The sequence below is a fragment of the Alternaria dauci genome, chromosome 7, assembly GCF_042100115.1.
Source record: "Alternaria dauci strain A2016 chromosome 7, whole genome shotgun sequence".
NCBI classification, from domain to species: Eukaryota; Fungi; Ascomycota; class Dothideomycetes; order Pleosporales; family Pleosporaceae; genus Alternaria; species Alternaria dauci.
Genome location: NC_091278.1, coordinates 2,481,503 through 2,504,879, shown reverse-complemented (window position 1 = coordinate 2,504,879; position 23,377 = coordinate 2,481,503). Strand labels below are relative to the sequence as shown.

Here is a 23,377-nt window from a genome sequence, read left to right as displayed (position 1 = left end):
GTCCGGCTCTATTTTGCCAGGTATATACCGAAAAGCCAACGCTATCTACAGCAACACGGCACTGACCAATTTCCGCACTGAAAGCTAGCGCTGTCATCTTCATCCATTGTTTGACCCCTCAAACCGTTGTAGCCTTCGAAAGGTATACCTTCAGCCTACCGGACATCTACGCTGCCGTGCCGCTCGAAGCACTCGTTGTTGTTGAGCTGCAACATCTCTTGTTCCTCCCGGCTTAGATTACTCCATGGCTTCTAGTCCTCTATAAATGAGATACGGCCTATCTCCTGCCTGCCACTCTCCTTGAATTCGATATTATCATAGGCTCGTCGAGAAGATCACGGTAAAGATGAACACGAGTGGAGGTTATGATGGGCTCGCATCATTCAGGGGTGATGCAAGGAAACTGCGCGTGTTCGTGATGCTTCATTGTTTCAGCTTTGGTCATGAATGGAAGGAATTCGAGATCCGCGTTCATGGCCTCCTTCATTACGCTTGCGTGTACCTAGGCATGACACCTCCCTGCAATTGCGAAGCCTGCTAAGCTTATCACGGAGACCTTTCTCAAGCTTCGGTAGCTTGTTCCATGAATCGCTTGATGGTCTCTGAAATACAATAGCCACTCTTTCCATCGAGTTCTGAATCCAGGACCTCGATATTTTCCAAAAACTTTTCGATTCTTTCGAAAACATTGAACCCCTCAGACCGCTTCGTATCGGGAAGATACCGCTGCTCGAAGGACTTTTTGGTGCGTTCCAGTTCCTCTAGGCGGTGCTCGACAGCCTTTCGGGCGGTCGGCGTGATGACGAACGACGGCATAACGTGTTGAATCTTGCTGGGAGGCGAAGCTAGATCGGACGGCTATTGTTTATCAATAGATTTGCCTGCTCCGCACCAGCGAATGGAACACGAGCACCTGGGCTGCTGCATTGCAAAACAGCCACCGGGCTTCAGAATTCTGGTGGCTAATGTGAAAGATATCTGGGAACACACAAGATTACTGTGCATGTTGTCACAGGTGAACAGAAAAGCTCGTCCGGTGGCAATGAGCGACGCGTCCGCAATGGGTTAACGCGATAATCCCCCCTCATCTTCACCGGTCACCGGTCACCAGCCGTCGTATGCCGATCACACGTAGCATTAAGATACATTTGGCGGCGTGGCTTCGCTACCTAAAGCTTGCAACATCCAAATTCTTCGTTACTTGTTCTCACAATATCGTCATTGCCTACAATAAAGTTCTATCCTGGCAATATCACTCGGTTTACTGAGCAGCAGAGGCCATACAAGACCCGCAAGACCTGCAACTTTCAAGTAGCAACGCTTTAAGATTTCAAGAAAGCCACTTTCCTTCAAACATTCGCGCCGCCCTTATGTTGTGTTCTATCTGCCGACATGCGCTCCAAAGATTTTGGGAAACAACCGAGGGCGAGGTTACTCATCACCCTTCACTCAACAGCCTCATCCAAGCTATTGAAGAGAGTTGTTTCTTATGCTGCTTTCTTGAAGACTGCTTCAAGGAAAAGGCGATTGATATAAGACAACCTGACTTCGATCGCTGTACATCCTGGCGCATGTATCCCAACGATTCGAGTGTGAGTGTGGATATCCTCCGCCACATTCATGTATATTGCTCGAACAGATCCAACATCAGCTATTCGACTGTCCAGTTGAACGTGTTTTCCCTCAGGCTTATGCCTATCCTTGATGACGCTGTCAGCCTGACCAGAACGGATACGGATGCCTCTCCCCCTTCACTCGAAAACTTTACTGGCTCAGATCAGACAATATTACAGATCAAGGAATGGCTTGAGATCTGCATGTCAACGCATGATTCATGCAGCCAGCGGCGCAGGAGTTTCTGGATGCCATCACGTTTGCTCGAACTTTGCGATTTGGACAAAGAACTCAACATTCGCTTGCTGACTAAATCGGAATTCAAAAGCGATCGTTATCTCACCCTCAGTCATTGCTGGGGCGCCAAGGGCAGCCAAAAACTGCAGCTGAAAACAGAAACATTCGAGTGTTTCCGGCAAGGCATTCCCGTGTCATCCTTGCAGCAGACGTTCCAGGACATGGCAAAACTCACCGCTCGCCTTGGATTTTCGTACTTCTGGGTAGACTGCATGTGTATACTTCAGGACAATCCTGAAGATTGGAGACGCGAGTCTAGTTTGATGGGGAGAGTGTACGCAAATAGCCAACTCAACATATCGGCCACATGGGCAACAGACAGTAGCTGTGGCTGCTTTAAACACCGCGATCTGTCGGAAAACTACCTCTTCGTTGACAGTCCTATGGACTCCCTAGGAAGAACGAGACCTTGGGTACTAACGTTGCAGGATACATGGTTTCACCAGATAGAACATGCGCCGGTGAATCAAAGGGGGTGGGTCTTGCAGGAGCGCATCCTATCTCCCCGCATTGCGCACTTCACAAACAGGCAAGTCGTTTGGGAATGTCAACAGCTGCAGGCTTCAGAGATATTTCCTGATGGGAACTTGCCCGATGGAGCCTTATACAATGATCAGCATGTGAAATCGCTTGGCTTCAACAGTTCTATAAAAGACGAGAGTCATGATGATATCGAGTACCGTTGGAGCCGGATACTGTTCAAGTACACATCGTGTGGATTGACATTCAGTACTGATAGACTGATCGCTTTATCTGGAATAGCACGAGAGCTCAACCAACGACGACCATCCGACTACGTGGCGGGCCTTTGGAGCGAAGACCTACCTCACTGTCTCATGTGGATATACTTGAGTCCGAGTAACGAATCGAAGGACTACGTAGCACCTTCGTGGAGTTGGGCATCTAGAACAGGATTAGTCTTCGGCTCTGGCCTTGGAGAACGGAGCAATTCAAGTGTGAACATGACGGTGCTGGACTATGCCACGACCCTCAGCAATCCAAAAGATCCCTTCGGTCAGATAACGGACGCATACATTAAGCTACGAACGAGATTGGGTGTTGCGCGATGGGGAAAAGTCGGAAAGCGTGAACATGTTGCTATAACGATATTGGTACCTAATGCAGTATGCGGATCTGGTATCTCCGCTCTGTCGTCAGCAAGGGTCCTCGATGGTCTCCTCCGGCCTGATTATCATGGTGACTTTAATCTGGAGGAAGCATATTTTGCAGGTGTGTTTACAAACATCTTGCAGCGCCCTGTGATTAAAGAGTCTGAGGGTGGAGCCGGCAGTCCCATGCAGAAGATTCAGTGCGATAGAGTTCTCCAAAGTTTATTGCTCAGGCGTCTCCCGTGCTCGCAGTTTCAACGGATAGGGACCTTGAGATTATGGTTCCATGGCAACGAAGACCCTTTTGTTGATCTGCCGGAGCAAGAGATCACCATCATCTAAAGGAGAAGAGTCAAGTATGACAAAAGCGACGCGAGAGACTCAATGCGAGCCCTTGTCAGCAGTCAATCGTCAACACTGCCAAACAAAACCATGGGGTATCGCTCAGCGCAGACAATTCATGAACATATCTTTCGTCAATACAATATCGTGAATCTCCGTCTAGTACACCAAGAAACGGCATACAGATCGACAAAGCTCGGCATCCTGTACCCTAACTCCTGTTCATAACCGTGATTCATCATTACCCAAACACGCCAATAGACCCGCATCAACGTCGACCATAAGCACCCGCCTCCGCCCTCCTCTCCGTCCTCTTAAACCCCAAACTCCCCGCCTTCCTACTCTTGCTCACAACCTCCTCTCCTCTCTCATCCTCATCGTCCCCATCCAACACCTTCCTCCTGCCATAAATCTCCATATCCTTCGCATCATCATCATGCCTGCAATCATACTCGCTCTCTCGACTGAACAACGCCATCATATCCTTCATGGTCAAGTTCTTGATCGCCTTGCCACCCTCGATAGCAGCGTTTGCCAATTTACGCTTCGCTTCTTGTAACTCGAGAATGCGCTCTTCAACGGAGTTGCGGATGGAGAGGCGGTAGACTGTCACGTCGACGGTCTGATTGAGACGATGGACACGATCGATGGCTTGTTCTTCTACGAACTGTTGGAGCATGTGTTAGTGGATTCTTCTAGGAATAGCGAGGCTGAGAAATGTGCTTACAGGGTTCCAGAAGGGCTCCATGATGACAACGCGACTTGCGGCTGTGAGGTTGAGACCGAGACTACCGCATTTCAAACTACAGAGCAGGACGCGTGTACGCTTGTCTTCGCGTAGCTTTTGTAGACTTGCTTCACGGAGATCGTTGCGCATGCTACCGTCATAACGGGTAAAGTTGTAACCAGCGCGTTTCAGGAAGGGCTCGATGAGGTCGAGCATGGAGGTAAATTGCGAGAAGACGATGACCTTGTGCTCATCGGTCTCCTTCTCGAGGATGGCGAGTAGTTGCCGGATCTTCGTTGATGGTACTAGGTCCGAGGCGTTGTAGGACGCTTCTGAGGTCTCGGAATCCGAGGCCGCGGCTTCTGAGTCGGAGTCGGACTCTGAGTCTGACACGTCTGAATCACTGCCGCTCTCGCTGTCGACTTCCTCGCTATCCGCTTCTTCTTCATCATCATCAGAGTCAAGGCTGATGACCTTTTGCGGCTTCTTGGATAGCTTCTTCCGAGCAACAGGCGCTTCGTCTTCGCTGTCGGTATCGTGAACAACGAAAGAGTCCAAATTGCTCCGGCTCTCATCCTCGTCTGCGGATGCATCTGAGTCTACAGTAGCAAGTGTGTCACCACCACCCTCGGCATTTTCATCGTCGGTGCCACCAGCTTTGCCCAAGTCTTCAGCATGTTGCTGGTCTTCAGAAACGAGCCACTCGCCCTCCTCTTCTTCGTCGTCACTGTCGACAACGACGCGACGATTGCGGGAATGCTTTGCAGCAGCTGGTTTTGGCTCCTCTTCTTCGTCATCGGAGTCGACGACTGGCTTCGGTTGGCGGTGCTTCCTGGACTTGCCATCCTTGTGCTTGTGCTTGCGGTCTTTCTTCGACTTGTGTCTAGTATGTGTTAGTATACACCATCTTCGAAATTCCACTGAACGTCGGCTTACTTCTTAGACTTCCTAGTAGACCCTAGAAGATCTTCTTCACACTCCGTGCAACGCGCTCCACCGGCAGCTGTGTTATCACTATTGAGGTGGTTCTGGCATATGTCACAACGCTTTGCCGCAACACTAAGACCACCTAGCAGATCTGCGAGATCATCGGCGTCGTCCTTGGCTGCAGCCTTCCTAGGAGTCTGAAGGCTAGCTGCAGCGTTGGAGCTTGACCCGGTAGTCAAAGCATCCTTGTCACCCTTGACGTTGCTCTTTGTGAGATTTGGATGATTGCAAGCCTGGCGCAGACGAAGGAGCAACACCAAGGCTCCAATGTAATCTTGCTTCTCGCCACCCATCATCTCGTCTAGACGGGCTTGTGTGCGGTCTCGTAACCGGTCGTAGAAGATGCGCTCTTTGGCCGTGAACTCTCCTATGATGGTCTCGACGTTTCGTGCAACAATATGGAAAGCTGGTCGCTCCTCGCCCTCCTTGGCTTTGCCGCCAAAGTTCAGTGCACCGTCCTTTCGCAGTACATCTTTCGTGCGACGCTTCATGAAAGCACGCAAGAAGACCTGTAGTCGCTTCATGGCGAGGTTACCGCGACCATTCTTCATTGGCTGCGCAATGGCATCTTTCCAAGCAGAGAGCTCACAATACGGTTGTATACGAAGGAACTTGATCAGACTCTGTAGCTCGTCGATGTTATTTTGCATCGGTGTACCGGTAAGGCACCATCGGTAGTGTGAGCGCAGCTCGTAGCAAGCCTTGGCCATCTTGGTGGTACGGTTTTTGATGGTATGTGCTTCGTCCAGCATGATGCGATACCATGCCACAGCGAAACACCCCTTCTTCAGACCATCAGGGCCTTCACCACATTTCGCGAAGTCGGTCGCCAAGCTGTTGAAGGTGGTGATGACGACGTCATACTGCTTCAGCTTCTCGGCTGACTCTGTGCGGTTGGGGCCGTGGTGTACGAGGACTTTGAGGGCGTGTGACTTGGTGACTTTGTCCTTGATCTCGGCTTCCCATTGCTTGATCAGCGCTAGTGGAGCAATGACGAGGGTGCCCTTGCCGGTGGAATCGGAGATCTTGTTCTTCTTGTTCTCTGGTTCTACGCCCTTTTCCGGTCGAGGGTTTGAAAGAATGAGTGCAAGGGACTGTACAGTCTTTCCAAGACCCATGTCGTCTGCTAATATACCGCCCTTTGGCAACTTGGCCTTCTTGTTGTGATTGCCCGTCTCCTTTTCGATCATCCAAGCCACGCCGTCGACCTGATGAGGCAGCAGCTTCACCTTGAGGCCTTCGACTGTGCCATCATCTTCCTCCTCCTCTTCTTCCGGTTCAGCCTCCGCTTTAGCTTCCTCGTCCTTAACGGCAAGTGCTTTTAGCCGGTCAGCTAGGGAATTACCAGCGTCCTCCTCTTGTTGCTTCTTCTTCTTACGAAGACGCGTCCTGGGGATCTTCTCATTTTCCTCATCAAAAGCGCCCTCGAGTAGCGCCTTGATGTTCTCGCTTGCCGCACCAGAGTCAACGTAGGCGTATGGATCTGGCGCGCCAAATCGACTGCCTTCTCTTCGGATGACCTCGTCTGGATCGAAATTGTCTTCGTCGTCCAATATCACCGTCTGACGTGCCTGTTGTAGCGGGTTGTGTGTTCCTTTATTCAGCGGCGCGAAGTTATCGGCATGGCCCATGGAGGAATAGACGGGCCGCGGAGGTGGAAAGCTAGTCTTGGGTGCGGGGTTGTATGGTCGGGCGATAGGTACAGGGCCGCCTTGAGACGGCCTGGGCTGGAACTGGGAGGCGGGAATTTCGAAGACGTCGGAACCGGTCGATGAGGTAGACGCTGTGCTATAACGTGGACCTGACGACATAGACGGGACCTTGAAGGGTCGCTGCAGGGTATCAGTGCTTCCGTTAGCGACTGAATTCTGCGATGGCCTAGAAGGCGCAGAGTATTGCGATGGTAGCTTGGTCGTCTGGCTATGTTCGGGCCGCATCTGTCCGGGCTTGGGTTTGTTGAAGAGGTGGGCAAAGTCTTTGCTCCGGTCCTTCTTCAGAGGGTTCCTCAACGGGCTAGTCTCTCCAAACTGCGGTGCTGCGTTTCTGACATCTTGCAGAGGCTTTGGTGGGGGCGCTGCTCCATCTCGTGGTGGGGGAGCCATGGGAGGCTCTCGCTCACGCACCATCTTGAGTCTGTGTTGGAGGTCGGCCTTTTGCTTCGTGTGGCTCGCCGGGCTCTCAATATCTTCGAAGAGGTTACTCGAATCGCCGAGTAGGGAAGTCGACTGTTCGTGGGGATAGTCGCTATCGTCCGACGTGTATGTGTGCTTGGTGGCCGCTGGTGCCTTGAAGGCAGGCTTTTGTGCGGAGGAGAAGGTGTCGATCGGTCGGAACGGCGCACGGTGTTTCCGCTGAGTGCTTTGACTCATCGACTAATGCAGTCTGGTCGCTTCGTTGGTGTTTCTACAGACTGGCTGTTGTCGCGACGAATGTGCCCCTCGTGTTGTTTGCCAAATTAGGCGCTCCACTCGGCGCACGTTGCCACGACGAAGGGTAAAAGTGGGGCTCTCAACACGTGGAACACGCGTAAACAGTGACGCGCTATCACAAGATCTACGCTATCGGCTTCAGGGTTTACCCACATCATGGAATGAAAGCAGTGCGACCGATTTAGATCTACCTCGCTGGAGTTGATGTGAGACAGCTGCCTCAGCTTGAGAGGGCGTTCCTCCACGACTGGCATTACAGCTAGAATGGATACATCGGCGACTTATCGTGCCCGTCAGGAAGACGGTCAGAGGACCGTGTCATTACTCAAGTCAGAAACGCACTGAAAAGCTCCAATTGCAACAAGGGTATACTAGGGGCTTCTCGCGCCTGAACGTTCGCCTGTTACATTTTCATCCTTGGAATAGCCGCAAACACAATGCCAAAGGAGACTCCCACCCTCGACGCATCCGAGATAGTGAAGAGGAGGATAGCCGGGAGAGCGACCGGACTCATCTGAGAGACAGACTATAAGAGATTGCTCATGCGTATAGCCAGGGAGTCGAGTATACCGGTATCCAGGTAAACATACAAAGCAGATCGCCTTGTAACGGGTTCAATTAACAAAACTCCTTCCCGGTAGATAGATGGCTGCCAACTTACACGATGAACAAAATGATTCGAATGTCTCCACGATTCGTAACACTATTCCCTGCTTGCTTCTGGACCCTGGTACAACTTCTCTTGAAGAGCCGCGCCCGTTTGCCTTGTCCATACGTGCGTCGTTTGGCACTTGAGTAGTCTGCTGCCTACGTGTCAGCTCCCCAACCATGCTCGGCCTACTCGGCCTTCACTATAAGAACTCGCTCTCCTCTTGACGTGATATTTCCTTCTCACACAACTGACAGGAACAAGCAACAAAAAGCACACTGAAGACTATATCAACAACCATGAACATGCTGTCCTCACTGTTTATCAGCATGATCGCTGTCTTACTCTGCGCGACGTCTGCTTACCCTACCGAAGACCTCGTCGCACAGGTACCAAGCAATACGACCAAAACCCCTTCGGTGAGTATTCCAAGCACCCGGAGAAACTTACATACTTATCCAAACAAAGGACTTTTGTGATTCTTCCATTCAGATCCTTCTCAAGCGAGCATCAGGTACCGAATACTGGTGGGAAATGTTTCAAGGCCCGTTCGGTCAAGCTGTCCAGCCCTGTACCTATCCCGATCCATTCAAATTTGCCTCCATGAAGGGCCCCTATCAGTACGGGCGAGACGCTATCGACAATCCCCCAAGTGCACCCGCAGTAAGTCCTGATCTCCATGGTGCCAACTCCCGGTGGATGGTAGAGATACGCATTTGCTGACAACAAGTCTTTAGATGGACCTCAAGCTTCTTGAGTGGATGGGTCATGACGATTGCGTGTGGAGGACGCACGGTAACGGCGATGTCGGGGAGCTGATTTGTGGTGATTGGATGGTTATGCCATGTGAACAAGATGCGGAGTACCACAAAGGGGTTATCAACTGCAACGGTCGGTCTTACCATCGTATGTACGCTTGTAGGTACTAAGAGCGGCTGAGCTCAGAAGCTGGGTCAAGAAAAGCCTGGGTTCGGAAGTGCCAATGTTTCTAAAACACACCTGCATGCATGCCATTCGCTGGCTCAGGAGATAATTGCATATAACGACACAAGATAGTCGTGGGCGTCCATGTCCAAATGACCTAGTTCGTGCTGGTATTTCTCATGCGCAATCAACCACCGTGATGCACCCATGGGCGACGAGTGGTCCAAGTGGATGTCGTTACGTATTCCTATCACCAAAATGGCAAGTGAAATCGGTCTTGCCCGCTTCGATGCGTTGTCCAGGCAGCCACTAAACCACCGCGTTTGTCCACGACCTTCACTGGTGAGAACCTCCACTGATGGGTCCAGGCACTCGGCCCTCTTTCTACATAAGCAGACCTGCCCCTGATAGGTCTCAACTCTCTTCCTAAACCATCAACACCTACCTTCGGGCTAACGAAGCACATTCAGCCGCAACCCGTAGACATTCGACATGATCCATCCTTCTGCCATTCTTGTCTGGGTCCTCGGACTGTTGGCTGTTGTCGCAGCCTCGCCTTTCTCCCAGTCTACGTCTTCCGATGTCACCGAACTCGCGGTACAACAACTCTTTGTCCCTCAGCGACTCCAGAGTTCCTACTAACACTAGTGAAGGGCGGCGGTTCGTTTCAACTCGTGTTCGGCGAAATGCTAGGCAACCGCTTCTGGTGGCTCTTTCAGGGCCCTCTTGGCGTTGCAGTCAAGCTGTGCGACTTTGACGAGCGATTCAAGCTGATTAAGTTATGGCCTCATCCTAAGCCTGCCAACGTGGATAGTCCGCCTTTTCCAACTTCAGTAGGTGCAATTCTTCCCGCTATTCTCTTAGCGACGGGATTATGTGATGTCCTGACTGTGCTTGCGGTCTACACTTCAGTGAGAGTCAAGACTAACCACAACGCTAGGACTTGTTCAAAGTGGATATTGAGCACCACGTCAACTGCTGGTACGTCAACGACGGCACGGGAGAGATGGGACATATCCAATGCAACATTCCGTCCGGCACCTGGCATGACTTCAAGCGCGACCTGCAGTGGAACAACCCAACAGAGAATTGCAAAGGAAAGCGAATGAAACGGGCATACTATGCCGAGTACTGAGTGTGCGACGACAAAGTATGACGGATCATAACGGACAGACATGATGAGTCCCGAGGTCCTCTAAGAGAGGATGCCCAGGTGGGGAGATAAGGATGGGTTGCATCTTGCGATGCCAAAGTGGCCTGTGAAGAGGCTGAATGAAGACTAAGATCCTGCAGACTTTCAAACTTACGTAGTGCGTGATGTGGATGCGGTGCTGTGAGGCGATGTGGACTGCCAGGTATAGCAACTTGTGGGTCATAGGAGATGGTAGCTTGCTGGAGGTGTTCGCGACAGGCACGTCGCTTCAGCTGTTTCAGGGGATAAATCTGGGAAGCTAGTGCGTGCACGATTGTTTCATGATGACAGTACTGATTCTTAAAGGTACTTCCAAGGTTCTATTCAGTCCATTCAAAACCTGTAATTTACTTCTAATTTGTCTATTTCGAACTTCTATTTGACTTCTATCTAGTCTTTTGAAGCCTCTCTTTTGCTTCTATCTAATCTTTTAGAGATGTCTAAAAACATTTTTCCTTTTTAAAATCGTTAGCTCGTTTCAACCCATGTCCGTGACTCTACCTAATTGGCTCAACACTAGAGGCTGTCTAGGTGGCATCTTCATTCCCAATCTTCTCCTCTACATCCATCTCTCTAACAAGCGAGTATCCTCGGTCCTCCTTCGTTACTGCAACAAACACCGCGCTGCCCACGATCAAAAGCGCCCCGGCGTACTTCCACCATCCCGGCACCAGCCCCCACACAATCTTGTCAGCTACCATGGCAAACACGACTTGCACGTAAACGATGTGAAGCGCTTTTTTTGAATCGCCAGTCATCAAGCTGGCTGCCATGAGCGAATGCTTGGCGAATCCCAGGATACCCATGGCGCAGACGAGCAGCCACGGTATGGCGGCCGACGGGAAGCTCAGGCTCTCTTGCTGTATGATGAGCGACGCACCGCTGAGTACCACGCAAGTAGGTGCGAAGTATGCAACGGTGATGATTGGGTGTACGTGGCCCCCTAGGTAAGACATCGTCATGAAGGAGGCCGCGGCACCGACAACACCAACCAGGGCGGCCCCAACGGCCATCGCATATGCCTTGGACGCGTTCGTCGCATGGGCATTCCAAGGCTGCAGGACGCAGAGTAAACCCATAATCGCAACTAAAGCTGCGAGCATTTGAGGGACGGAGCAGCGCTGCTGGCCGGGTAGCAAGCCGAGGAGAAGAGCGGCAAAAACCGGCGCCAGGAAGTTGATCAGAGTTGCCTCAGCTACTGCGAGGTACTGCAGGGAGACGTAGAAGCCCCAAATACCGAAGAAACCCGCGATGCCCCGTATGACGAGTAGTGGACGCAGTTTGGCGGGACCGAAGACCCCATCAGGGAACACTTCCGGAGAGACAAGTATGTATGTCCATGAAAGAACGGTGATGATCAGCATCATTACGATGAGTATCTGAAAAGTATTAGTACAAGAAGCTAGTGAATGATATTGACTTGTCATACTTCAGATGTGCCGATCGATCTGGTGTCCGAGCCGCTGCTGCCACCCGTTTGTAGGACGCGTCCCAATGTCGCCATGATCGTGGAGCATACTTGGGCCAAGAGCATCAGTACCACACCAGCATTGTTTTGAAGAATGGCGTCGGTCTTGCTCGCAGCCTTGGATATATTGTTGTTTATCAGCGATGCGGAAATCATGGTGCCGTAATGGAGTGAAGTACGAGACGGACGCTGTTCAAGAGGATGCGGGGAACGTGAGATTTTATGTGTACATTGTGCGTTTATGCTTACTCGCAACATGCTCTCACGTTTCGGTGGTTTACAGCTGGCGGACTCGGGCGCACAGGTACTTGGAAACTACCTAGGTATAATCTGCCAATACATCCCTGCTAAGCACACTACCTTATTACTATCAATTGCATTATACGGCGCAATCATTGGAAACTACACAAGGAGGTAACTGTCTATCGGTCTCCATCAGATCTATCTGGCACCCTACCGCATCCACTGCACAGGGTTGCCGATGTTGTCAGCTGTGTCAACAGCCCTTGGTTTATGCAAGCGTACTTGGCCTGTGAACCCCTAAAGAGCCTAAACCGTAGTAAGGTTTCGGTTACTCTCCATCTCGCGGGGTATCAGTTGGAGTGTTTCAACGTTGTTGGTTTCAGCTTACCGCATTAGAAACAAGAACATCGCAATGCTCAATGTGTTACCAGCTCGTGGCACCTTGCGGAACGTACACAAACGGCTCACTCGCCACGCGTCGTGTCTCGGTTTTCACCAAGATTCGCCAGTCGTACATGCAATGGATTCTATGTCACTGCTCAGTAGCCCATACATACGCGTCTCTCAGCGTGAGCCATCAAGGCCCTCAACATCAAGAGTCGCTGGAGTATAAATCTTCGCCCTAGTTCTGGAGGGATATTCTGATGACGATGTGACAGGCTAAAAGTCCCGCGACCTGTGCAACGGAGTTGATGTCGCACTCTTGTTCTTACAGCACAGAGAAGGCTTGGACCATTATATTGTAAACAGGATCGGAGTGTTTCAACAGACGACTGGAGTATATGGGTAATGCTTGAGAATTGTTTCTCGCATCAAGGAAGAGAAGAAAGCGGATAAGCTCAATAACTCATGAAGCAAGCGAGTTACATCGATGCAACGTATTCAAATCTGTCAATGTCAGACATGGTTACTCCCTTCAGCCTCTCATAAAGCGTACTGAACTTCTCAATCGCCGTCGCTCATCCTCTCCGCCATGACCGCCTGATTCTTTTCGTTGACATGCGCAAACTCTCTGTATCTCTTCTCCTCATCTGACTTGCTCGCCCTTACAACCCTTCGGTTCTCTGGATTGAGTCCCATACATAACCTCGGCTGCTCATAGAACATGATATCGATCTGCTCGAGTGTGCGACCAGACGTTTCGACACCAAAGAAATAGGTGAGCGGTACAAAGGATGCGCAAACAGCAGCCCAGACCCAGAAGTAATGGCCGCGGATGTTGTCTAGACCAATGGGAGTTACCATTACAACGACAAAGTTTGACATCCAATGCGAGAAGACACCAACGGCTGTCGCTTTGTTACGGACACGGAGAGGTTGGATCTCGGCTGAGTAGGACCAAGATACAGGCAAGATGCCAAGGGTGAAGCAGTCGAGATACAAGAAGATGAAGGCGACTGCTGCGGCGGCGCTAGCATAGCTGTCCTTAGCCAGGCATCCAGCGATGATGGCCATGCATGCAGCGCAGCCGGCTGATGAGCCTATTACGGACCATCGGCGCCCAATCTTGTCAATATAAAAGTATGGCGGCCATGAGAACACGGCGTACTGAGTGAAGGCCACCGAGGCAAGGATAAGGGACATGCTTGGCGAATAATCGAGGTACTGCTGGAGGATATAGGCTAGGTAGTAGCACAGGGCGTTGATGCCACTCCACTGATTCATCATATAAGGTCCCATTCCGAGAAGGACACGGTGTAGATTGCGAGTCTTTGTTGCGTTGCTGAAGACTTCGCCCCAGGTGGGTTCTTCTTCGCTGCTCTCTGCTGCAATCGCATCAAGGATTTCCTGGAGTTGGCCTTGCACTTCCTCGTCGTCCAGTGGCTTGTCCAAAAGTCGACTGATAGTGTACTTCGCCTGCGAACTGCGTTAGGGTCGATTTGTTCATCATGCGCTAGATTACGTACCTCGTCAATCTGTCCGCGTGATGCTAACCATCTTGGTGTCTCGCACAAGAATGGGCAAAGCGCCAACACCAGCAGTGAGAACAATATTTGGCAAGCGACAGGAAAGCGCCACTGCAGCGAGCTATCAGCATACAGTGTCGCAAAGCACAGCCAAGACGCGATAGCAACTCCAATGATGATCAAAGCGGACTGAACGACAAGAAGCGAACCACGGTTGTGCGCAGGTAATGTCTCCGACTGCAAGATTGGAACTGCAACCGTGGACAGCCCGACACCAATGCCACCGATGATGCGCGAGACGAACATCTGCCAGTATTCAAAACTGGCAGTTTGGATAGCAGCACCGATTACGACGATGAGGTTAGCGAGGATGATGGAACGCTTGCGTCCGATGCGCTCGCCGAAGACGAAGGCCACAACGGCACCGAGAGCGCAGCCGATATCGTAGATTGCTGTGACCAGGCCGGTCATGGTTGGGTTGGGATTGCCAAGGGTGTCTTTGAAGCGCTGGCCGCCCAGAATGCCGCCGAAGAGTCCCTGGTCATCTTTGAGTCGCGTTAGATATCATGGCCACAGTGGAACATGGTTGACTTCAAGCTTACATCCGAAAAGCAGAAAGTCAAGACCAGAGGTCAACAGAATAACCGCAATGAGGCTCTTGCCTCTGAGCTCAAGAAAGCGCATGTCGAAGATCCTGAATCCAACAGCCTGGATGACAGGAAGAGAACTGCAGAACAGTACGATGATGGACCCAGCTTATCAACGATAAACATGTCGCCTTTATACTCCTCCCAGCCGCCCACAGATGTACACCGGCATATCCTCATCCAGCTTAATGTCGAAGCATCTAACGTAGCGGCAGAAACCTGGTGGAATCTCACCACGGACCATGTCTGGGGAAATTATGGGTCTGCGGAGAAGCAAATGCGGAGGTGAGCGACATCGAAGCGTGTGCCAGGGCAAGGCTTCGCAGAGAGGCACTCAGGCCGTTCTAGCTGGGCTGAAGTCATACTAGCTGGGCCGGCTGGGCAAAAGTGCGGGGTTCCGCTTTAGGCATGCCGCGCTTCAGAACGGAAGGTTTGCCGGCAATGAAACACCATTTGAAATCATCGCTTCCGTCGCGATGGATGTCGTGGACCTGAAATTGTGACTTGTGCTGGTTTATCGCTCTTGTCTGTACACGACGTTAACACGATCAGGCTGATACGGTAGGTTGTCGAGCTGGAAATCTAGCATGCACTTTCAGCGCGCGTCAAAGACGTTCGCGTCGGTGATTGGAATCTCGTGTCGAGGTGCTGCGAGGTTCAGGACCCAATTCCGACGCACGAAGCCCGTGCACCTCAAGTATACCATAGTAGACTGAGGCCTTCCACGCGAGACCCGGTGGAGATGGTTGGTGGAAATGCTTTCGCACAATATCAACATAAGAAGCAGGATCAGTAGTACACACGAAGCAGACAAGCAAACAGTCTTTGGCAGGGCATATGGTGAGCAAAGCACATCTCCGACACCTGGACTATGCGGATACAGCACCTTCATGTGGCTGCAAAGCCTTTCCAATGATGCTGATGAGTATCTGAGCATATAGTGATTCTCCTACCCCTGTTTCGTCCTATCATCCATAGAGATGTAGCGTCCTCAAAGTTGCATCACTGCAATTCATGTAACATTTCCCTCGTAGCGCTCAAGCTCTTAGTATCCCCGTAGATGGCCGCAATCAGACTTCCGTCTAACTTGGGGAACTCCCGTTGCAGCGCATCAACATTCTCGTCGTCATCATCTTTTCGTCCCGCCGCTTGGTAACTCTGCATGACCTCAATCTGGTGCGAACGGTCCTGTCCGGTAGGAAGCGCCATCTCCGTAGCTGTGCGGCGAGGCGGTAGGCCTGGGGGAACGTCTTCTTGTTCATGGTAGGAGGGCTGGGAGGTTTGTTGCTGCTGATAGGACTGTTGGGGAGGTTCATGGGATTGTGTCTGCATGAATGGATTGTGAGATTGAGTTTGGCTTGGCTCTTGGCTCCACGGGGAGGTGCCCTGGTGTTGAGGCGGATACTGCGCGTACGGCTCCTGAGGAGGGTGTTGACCTAGTGGATTCGGAGGTGGTTGATGGGCGTAGGGGTTGTGAGGCGGGTCCTGGTACGCTTGGTAGGGGTTGTGGCTCTGCTGGCTCTGTCCTTGTTGGTTCCCTTGGTCTGCCCACGGGTTGTCGTTGTGGTTGGAGGCCATGGCTGTGATACTTGTACGTCTGGATGATCTTGTGATAAGGGTCTTGGGTTTTTGAGTTGTGTTCCAGGGCGGCGGAGCTTGAAGTTGGCTGACGAATATGCGAAGGCGCAGGAGGCGATGACGCGGGCTTGCCTGCACGGGCCGCCTGCCCCGCTTCGACCCGCGTACTGGAAGCTGCACGGAAGATCGTACAACTGGCCACGATTCGCATACCACGACTGTCCATCATATTTCACCCTGTCCACGCCATGTTCTGGTCTTTGTGATTTTGTTCTGAATTAGAAGAGTCCAGTGCGACATGTACGAGGACGGCCAACACCTGCCAGGAGCAAGCACCCCTTGCACAATGCAGCACGGTGATTCCTTCGAGGCACCTACAAGACCATCTACGTGGATATACCCGGGTAGCAGGTGTTGAACCATCCTTGTCTTCACTCTACCAAAGCCATGACAGCACCGAGCTTTCCGCCCGATATCCTGCGTCGGTTTAATACATCGCTAACTAACCTCTTGCACGCCCTTAGCAGCAAATTTTCACCATCTATCCACTGAAAACGTGTCAAAGGGAAAGATGAGCTACAGAGCAAAAGCCTTGCAGAAGAAGAGTAGTAAGTTCAATTTCATGTCATCATCTTTGAAAGACAAGAAAAGTTCAGCGCAGCGGAAGCGCCTCTGATACAGACATCGAAAGGCGTTGAACAATATCAATCGATGATATTTTTGGTCGTCATCCTCCCCGAATGCGACATACATGGTGTGTATAGGGGCTGTGCTCAATGTTCCGACTCATCCCCAGTTATAAGCAAACGTCTCTTCTCCCATAGAACTCACTTCGCATGGAAACTACCCTTCCTTTTTCAACTCATGTCTGCCCAGCCTTCCTATTCCACGCTACCAATCCCTTCATTCATAGGGAGAACCAACAAAAACGAGATATCAGGACTAGTGTCTACTCTCAAGTCCTTTAGAAGGAAGTTTTCACGCGTTGTGTCGTATTGGCTTCTCTCAGTTCAGCTGTCTTGCCTTTTTCTATATCTGCTTTATATCGTCAGTGAGCGTCATGAAGATGTGTAGTGGGTTGACATACCCAAGCAAGTGCATGTGCTTCCAGACCTATTCCTTTTCATACGCCAAAGCAGTACGCCGATTGGTATACACGTTGTGAGTAGCGTAGCGAAGGCAATAATGGCTTCCACAGACCACACCGAAGACATGTCGATAGAAAGCTGCGTTTGTTGCGAGATTGGAGATTGGTAGGTAGCTACCGGTATAACTTTTGCAACATGGTATGATATATATGCAACTTGGATTACTTACAAGGTGCCTATGTAGAGCCAGGGCTTTAGAGATGTCGACTTCTGCATCATTGGTTAGGCCAGCGTGGTATACATGATATCTGCCGTATTCAATCTTTACGAGGCCGCTCAAGTCTAGTTTTGCATGATTGGCTGATGACATGCAGGAGACCGCATTCGAGCTAGCTCGGCATACTCAGCTTTCGCATCATTGGCCAGGGCACTTGCCAGCTGAGCCTGTCGCTTGTGCCTTTCTTCCACCTTTCGATTACTTTAATAGATCGCCTGTCCTGGAACATCAGTGCTCTCCATAACTTCTTCCTCCTTGCTCATATTTGCCTTTTCCTACGATCTATCCTACACAGCCACGACGCCCAAACGCCTACCGAAATGCTGTCAGCATCGAGAGTGCTCGCAGAGCGAATCGATGACGGTATTTGGGAACAGTATCGCAACAACATTAGAGAGCTATACATCTCCGAAGACAGAACGCTAGACGGTCATGAAGGAGTGATGGATATCATGACGAAACGCTACGGCTTCTCACCTACGTGAGTAATCGCACAAACTTTGAAACACAGATCTCAGCCTCATCTCCACGCAGAAAATCACAATACCAAAGTAAACTCGCTGCCTGGGCTGTGCGCAAGAAAATTACCAACAAAGAATGGAACACCATCCTACCACGCATTCAGGAGAGGACGCAGCGCGGCCGGCAAACGGAGGTCATGTTCAATGGCATCCGTGTTGACGAGAAGCGTATAGAGAGGGAACTCGATCGCCGCCGTTCAAACTCGAGTATGTGTCGTCAGTTCCTGCAAGGTAGGATCCCCTACAGTCACGAATCAGTAGTTGATCTAAGAGATCCGTAGAGCCTCAAACGCCACCGGGTTTTGCCATAGGATCCCCGCCCTGCAGCACCGATACATCCAGCGACGTTGTTATGCAGGATGTAGAGTCTCCATCAACATCCTCCGTATCCGATCGTCCGGGAGAGGCAACCTTGGGACTTAACACGGGGCAAAACCGACCTGGACAGCAGCTATTTCAATCGGATGTTTTGAGCCATGGTCTTGAGGAACAGACCGCAGCGAAGACCATGAAGTCGATCTGGGGATGGTGGGAGGGTAATCAGTTTTTGGCATTCCCTACTGCCCATTCAGAAACCTATGGAGTCGAGAACCGGGATCCAGTCACTTTTGAGTTGTCTCAATCGCCATACGAAGTGCAAGACGAGGCTGCTTTCCTGAAGAACTACACTTGTTGTGGTTTCGTCATCGAGTCGCTTCATGATCTGCTTAATCACTTTGAAGCAACGCATGCTACCAGCGAGCCGAAACTTGTACATTCTGAAAGTCTTGACAAGTATGAGGAAGCATTCCGGCGTGGCTCTCCATTCTACAGAGCCAGTCGACATGAGACGATAGCTCAGCGTATCGAGCCTGAAGGCGTTCAGGGCGGAGCAGTATTGATAGACTACAGCGACATGTAGATACTTGTCGATTGTTGATGAGAGGATGAGCTACGCCGCCGTGATCCGGGCATCTTGTAGGTGATAGAATCTTGGAAAGGATACTAGACATAAGCAGACAACTATACAGAATTCATAACATTTCTAGGCACCAACGTCTGTGCGACATTATTGAACTCTAGTGACATGATTAGGCCAAGCGCGAACCATTTCTGCTGTACTTTCAATAGGGTTTACATTTGGCCGTTTAGGTAGCACCGCGACATCGGTTCAGATTTTCGAATCTGGGAAAAGCGGCTGGGGATACCACCACTTCGCGTCGGTGCGGATAGAGCAGATCCAACCATAAAATGCAACGGAAAATAATCCGGGTATGCTCCAAATCGGTGTCAACTCAACAGCCCATTACCACTCGTCGGTTTACATCCCAATTATTATCGTTCGACAGCTATCAACCATGTCTCATCAAATTCTTTCAACCTTATGGCCCGCGGTATAAGTAATTTACGCAGGTTCCTCGGTCTTCGCTCGCTTACCCTCCGCGCCGCCGTCATCAACTTCCAGTTTCCTCTTACTGCTACCGGCATCGTTGGACCCTGACGGTGCCGGTGCAGGCGCTTTGACCTTCTTCTTCACCATGCCGGACACATCGTTCGCAGTCTTGGTAGCCTCCGCAAGCTTCGCCTTTTGCGTCGCAGAATCTGCACCCAACAACCCCCCTAGCAGTCCCTTGAACACCGACGAGTCAATACTGTCAAACTCCTGCTTGGTGGGATCCGATTTGAGGTCTGCAAGACGAGTCTTGAGATCTTCAAGCATACCCTTTTTGTCCTCGATGATTGTTTGCTTCTCCTTCTTCTGCTCGGGTTTGAGCGCATCGGAGCTGAGCACTGCCTCCTCTTTCTCCAATCGTGCTTCTAGACTCTTTATGGCAAGATCAGTTTGTTCCGCAGCCTCGTTGCGCAGCTCCCAGTTTATGCCGTCCTCGTCTTCCTTTCCTTGTTCTTGCTTGGCGGACTCTTCTGTCGTTTGTCCAGTCTGGTCTTCTCGGACCTTGGAGACGGATGCGAACTCGAGCGCGAGAGAAAGCGAGTAATGAGCCTCTGTGACGTTCTCATGTTCGAAAGGATACAGTTCTTCTTGTAAGGCGAGCGCTTTGCGGGCGTCTGATATGGCGTCGTGGAAGCGTTCGTTCTCTAGCGAGATTTCGACGAGGAAGCCGTGGCAGTCTGCGATGCGCTCCTTGAAGATGCGCGCTCGTGGACTCAGCTCTGCCTTGCCCTTTCCCTTGTCTGAGGCATCTCCTTCTGGCGAGTCTAATTGTCTCTGGTACAGGACACGGGCTAGCTCGAAGATCTCGTACGCGTTTCCGAGATCGTCCTCGTCCTCGTCTTCCTCGCCGTCCTCCATGTCGTCATCCTCATCTTCAGAATCAGTCCAGTTCTCGTCGCCCTGGAGCTGGAAGTATGGCTTGTTCTCTACTGACTGCTCCTTGGTCTCAGTCTTTGCGGCGCTTGGCCCCTCACCGGCGTCTGCTTTGGCGGCCTTTTTTGCTTTGGGCTGCTTCTTCTTCTTTTCCTCTGATGCCACCTTGTTGCCTAGCACATCGCTCTTGGCGACTGCGGACCTGTATAGCGCGCGTCCGTAGTAGAAGAGCAGCTCAGCGTTCTCGGGCGCCATCTCACCATTGAGCTCAGCCTGGATTTCGACGGCATCGGCATAGTGTGAGGCAGCAGCATCGTAGTTCTTGGTGGAGTAGTGGATGGAAGCAGCCTGCGACAGCTCTGCCATTCTCTCTTTCGTCCTGGGCACGTCTTCGGCCTCGGCCTCGGCGACGGTTGCGAGCGGCTCAGTTGCAGGATCGGCCATTGCGTGAGATCAGTCAAGTTGGTGGGTGTTGTGTAGAGTATGCGACAGCAACAATGGACTCCTAGAGCGGTAAATGTAGACGTGAAGGATGTGTAGTCTTGTGTTTGGGTACGAGGGTTGTGCGGCTGCTGGGAAAAGCAGCTTAGCCTCTGCCTAGCGCGAAATCGCGCGTGAACGCGTCGCACGCGTAAAGTGGAATCCCGACCGCCGGCCAACATTGCGACACGGCACGTCTTCACCTTGACCACTACCAACATGGCGACGACGAGAAGACCAGAAAAACCCTCAGCGGTACCGGCAGACCTCATCCCGTCTTCATCGCCCGCATTCGGAACGCCCGTTCATCCCATCAATCCCCGCAGAACAGCCCCCATACGCGCCCCGCCTGCACTGAAGCCAGCCGGAAAGTCGACTGTCTTGCCCATCCTCCTTCCACCAGCGACATTGCGACCGCTAGCTTTTCGAACCTTCACCAAGAAACACAACCTCACCCTCACATCCTCCGCCCTCCAAGCATTAGCCACGTTTGTAGGGAAACACTGCGGATCAGGATGGAGAGAAGAAGGCTTAGCAGAAAAGGTCTTGGAGGAGATTGCGAAGAGCTGGAAGAAATGCGGTGGTCAGGTCATCGTAGAAGGCGACAACGAGACGTTCAGGGGCATACTGAAGACACTTGAGGGCTCCATGAGCGGAGGAAGGGTAGTACAAGGATCGACTCTGGGCAGGCAAACCAGCTTCAACTTTGGGCCTGAAGTAGCCGGCCAGACGAACCACTCGAGTCTGGACAGTAGCAGCAGTTTCGGCATGTCCAGTCTGGAGGTGGAGGACAAGGATGAAGAAGAAGATCTGCTGAAAGATCCACGAGAATGGATCAAGGTCATCGGCGCCTTCGACCAGCCAAAGCTGATATACAATGCTACCCAGAAGCATTTCGAGAAGTACGCAGAGAGCAGGGGAGAATTGAATGCCTGCTAACCACTACAGGTCTGCCAAAAAGCCATCGCTCTTCCCAGATCCAAAACACAAAACCGAACTCTTCCGTCAACGCTACCACATCGTACACCAGCGCATCCTCCGTAACGAGACGTTCCAAGCACCCACCTTCTCTACAGCGCGGTCTGCTACCCTGAGTCGCACGGGATCGATTGCGACCTCACAATTGAACACCATTACTCCCATCGCGAATCTGCTTGGCCGGACTGGAAGTACGCATCTGTTGCTAGGCATGCTAACAGTTTCGGCCACCGGTGTGCTCTCACTTTCCGATCTCACGGGCACAATTACCTTGGACATCCAACACGCACGCCCCATCCCTGAGAATGGCGCATACTTCGCACCAGGCATGATCGTTTTAGTCGAGGGCAGCTACGAAGAAGACGCCGGTGCGACATCGACCTTAGGAGGCAGCAGCGGCATTGGTGGCACGATAGGCGGCAAATTCCTAGGTTTCTCAGTCGGACACCCTCCCAGTGAACGGAGAACAGCAACTTTGGGCGGCGCCGAAGAGGTCGACAAGAACAGCTTGGCTGGGCCAGCATTCGGATGGACAGACTTCTTAGGCGTTGGATCTCAGCGCGCGACTGGTTCCCGTATGAACAAGATTGCGTCGAAACTCCTTGCCCCCGACACAGCACACAACATCGTCATCGCCTCCGACCTTCATCTCGACGTCCCATCCACACTGTCGGCCCTCCGCACTCTCTTACGCACATATACGCCCGACCCTACCGATGCCCACCCAGTCTATCCTCTCGCCATCATCCTGATGGGAAACTTCAGTTCGAAAGCCAGTCTGGCAGGCGTACCAGGAACGGGCAGCATAGAATACAAAGAACACTTCGACGCACTCGCCTCTGTCCTCGCAGAGTTCCAACCTCTCATCGCACACACCACACTTGTACTCGTGCCCGGCGACAACGACGCCTGGCCGAGTGCATTCTCCGCTGGTGCCGCTACACCATTACCCAGGAAACCCATTCCAACAATGTTCACAAGCAGGATCAGAAAAGTCGTTGCTGAAGCGAACAGAGAAATATGGGGGCCCGGCAAAGCAAAGGGCAAAGAAGGAGAGGTGGTTTGGACATCCAATCCCTCGCGCCTGACTTGGTTCGGCGTAAAGGGCGAGATGGCAATACTGAGAGACGACGTGGCTGGAAGACTGCAAAGACAATCGATAAGGTTCAACAAGCCACCTCCGGATGTAGACGACGAAATGCCATTCGCGCTGAGCCATCAACAACAAGAAGCAGAACAGCAGTACGCCATGGATCTTGATCTCAGGCCGCCACCAGCCCGACAGCAACAGCAACCAGATCTTGACCTCGATACACAAACAGCGCGCGCGCTGACGCGAACCATACTCTCACAATCACACTTGAGCCCCTTTCCGCTCTCAGCACGGCCGTTGCATTGGGATTTCGCACACGCAATGAATCTTTACCCACTACCGACGAGTCTGGTACTCGCGGACAGCGAGGCACCGGCATTTGTAGTCAAGTACCTTGGCTGCACGGTCATGAACCCGGGAAGTATAGATGAAAGTGGCGGGAGAGGAAGGAGAGAGGGGAGGGCGAGGTGGGTCGAGTTTGATATCAGGGCTTCTGCTGGTGTGGTGAGGACGGAAGAATAG

The 23,377-nt window shown here is 51.7% G+C and overlaps 8 protein-coding genes across 8 annotated transcripts; 3 read left to right on the top strand and 5 right to left on the bottom strand.

Moving 5' to 3' along the window:
- Positions 1-24: 24 nt before the first annotated feature.
- ACET3X_007934 (uncharacterized protein) lies at positions 25-7,512 on the bottom strand. The gene is made up of 3 exons (XM_069454135.1): positions 5,026-7,512; positions 4,090-4,972; positions 25-4,029 (listed from the first exon to the last, which is right to left on the bottom strand). The coding sequence occupies exons 1-3, from the start codon at positions 7,443-7,445 to the stop codon at positions 3,631-3,633; spliced, it is 3,702 nt and encodes a 1,233-aa protein (XP_069305097.1). The 5' UTR covers positions 7,446-7,512; the 3' UTR covers positions 25-3,630.
- Positions 7,513-9,570: 2,058 nt separating this feature from the next.
- Positions 9,571-10,213, top strand: ACET3X_007933 (uncharacterized protein; the record flags this gene model as incomplete). Its single annotated transcript, XM_069454134.1, has 3 exons — positions 9,571-9,675; positions 9,732-9,911; positions 10,019-10,213. 3 exons carry the CDS (start codon positions 9,571-9,573, stop codon positions 10,211-10,213), a joined length of 480 nt encoding a protein of 159 aa, XP_069305096.1.
- Positions 10,214-10,797: 584 nt separating this feature from the next.
- On the bottom strand, positions 10,798-11,894 carry ACET3X_007932 (uncharacterized protein; the record flags this gene model as incomplete). The annotated part of the gene is made up of 2 exons (XM_069454133.1): positions 10,798-11,649; positions 11,700-11,894. The coding sequence occupies 2 exons, from the start codon at positions 11,892-11,894 to the stop codon at positions 10,798-10,800; spliced, it is 1,047 nt and encodes a 348-aa protein (XP_069305095.1).
- A 1,032-nt stretch (positions 11,895-12,926) lies between these two features.
- ACET3X_007931 (uncharacterized protein) lies at positions 12,927-14,572 on the bottom strand (the record flags this gene model as incomplete). The annotated part of the gene is made up of 3 exons (XM_069454132.1): positions 12,927-13,838; positions 13,889-14,433; positions 14,491-14,572. 3 exons carry the CDS (start codon positions 14,570-14,572, stop codon positions 12,927-12,929), a joined length of 1,539 nt encoding a protein of 512 aa, XP_069305094.1.
- A 965-nt stretch (positions 14,573-15,537) lies between these two features.
- Positions 15,538-16,113, bottom strand: ACET3X_007930 (uncharacterized protein; the record flags this gene model as incomplete). Its single annotated transcript, XM_069454131.1, has 1 exon — positions 15,538-16,113. The coding sequence occupies one exon, from the start codon at positions 16,111-16,113 to the stop codon at positions 15,538-15,540; it is 576 nt and encodes a 191-aa protein (XP_069305093.1).
- A 1,685-nt stretch (positions 16,114-17,798) lies between these two features.
- Positions 17,799-18,900, top strand: ACET3X_007929 (uncharacterized protein; the record flags this gene model as incomplete). Its single annotated transcript, XM_069454129.1, has 3 exons — positions 17,799-17,959; positions 18,013-18,230; positions 18,281-18,900. 3 exons carry the CDS (start codon positions 17,799-17,801, stop codon positions 18,898-18,900), a joined length of 999 nt encoding a protein of 332 aa, XP_069305092.1.
- A 483-nt stretch (positions 18,901-19,383) lies between these two features.
- Positions 19,384-20,748, bottom strand: ACET3X_007928 (uncharacterized protein; the record flags this gene model as incomplete). The annotated part of the gene is made up of 1 exon (XM_069454128.1): positions 19,384-20,748. One exon carries the CDS (start codon positions 20,746-20,748, stop codon positions 19,384-19,386), a length of 1,365 nt encoding a protein of 454 aa, XP_069305091.1.
- A 255-nt stretch (positions 20,749-21,003) lies between these two features.
- ACET3X_007927 (uncharacterized protein) lies at positions 21,004-23,377 on the top strand (the record flags this gene model as incomplete). The annotated part of the gene is made up of 2 exons (XM_069454127.1): positions 21,004-21,686; positions 21,733-23,377. 2 exons carry the CDS (start codon positions 21,004-21,006, stop codon positions 23,375-23,377), a joined length of 2,328 nt encoding a protein of 775 aa, XP_069305090.1.

Bases quoted from the DNA above. Each gene is read 5' to 3' on its own strand.
- ACET3X_007934 (XM_069454135.1), bottom strand. From the start codon at position 7,445: ATGAGTCAAAGCACTCAGCGGAAACACCGTGCGCCGTTCCGACCGATC. The intron at 4,973-5,025 runs GTAAGCCGACGT...AACACATACTAG, and splicing joins TCTACTAGGAAGTCTAAGAA to ACACAAGTCGAAGAAAGACC. The intron at 4,030-4,089 runs GTAAGCACATTT...ATGCTCCAACAG, and splicing joins TGGAGCCCTTCTGGAACCCT to TTCGTAGAAGAACAAGCCAT.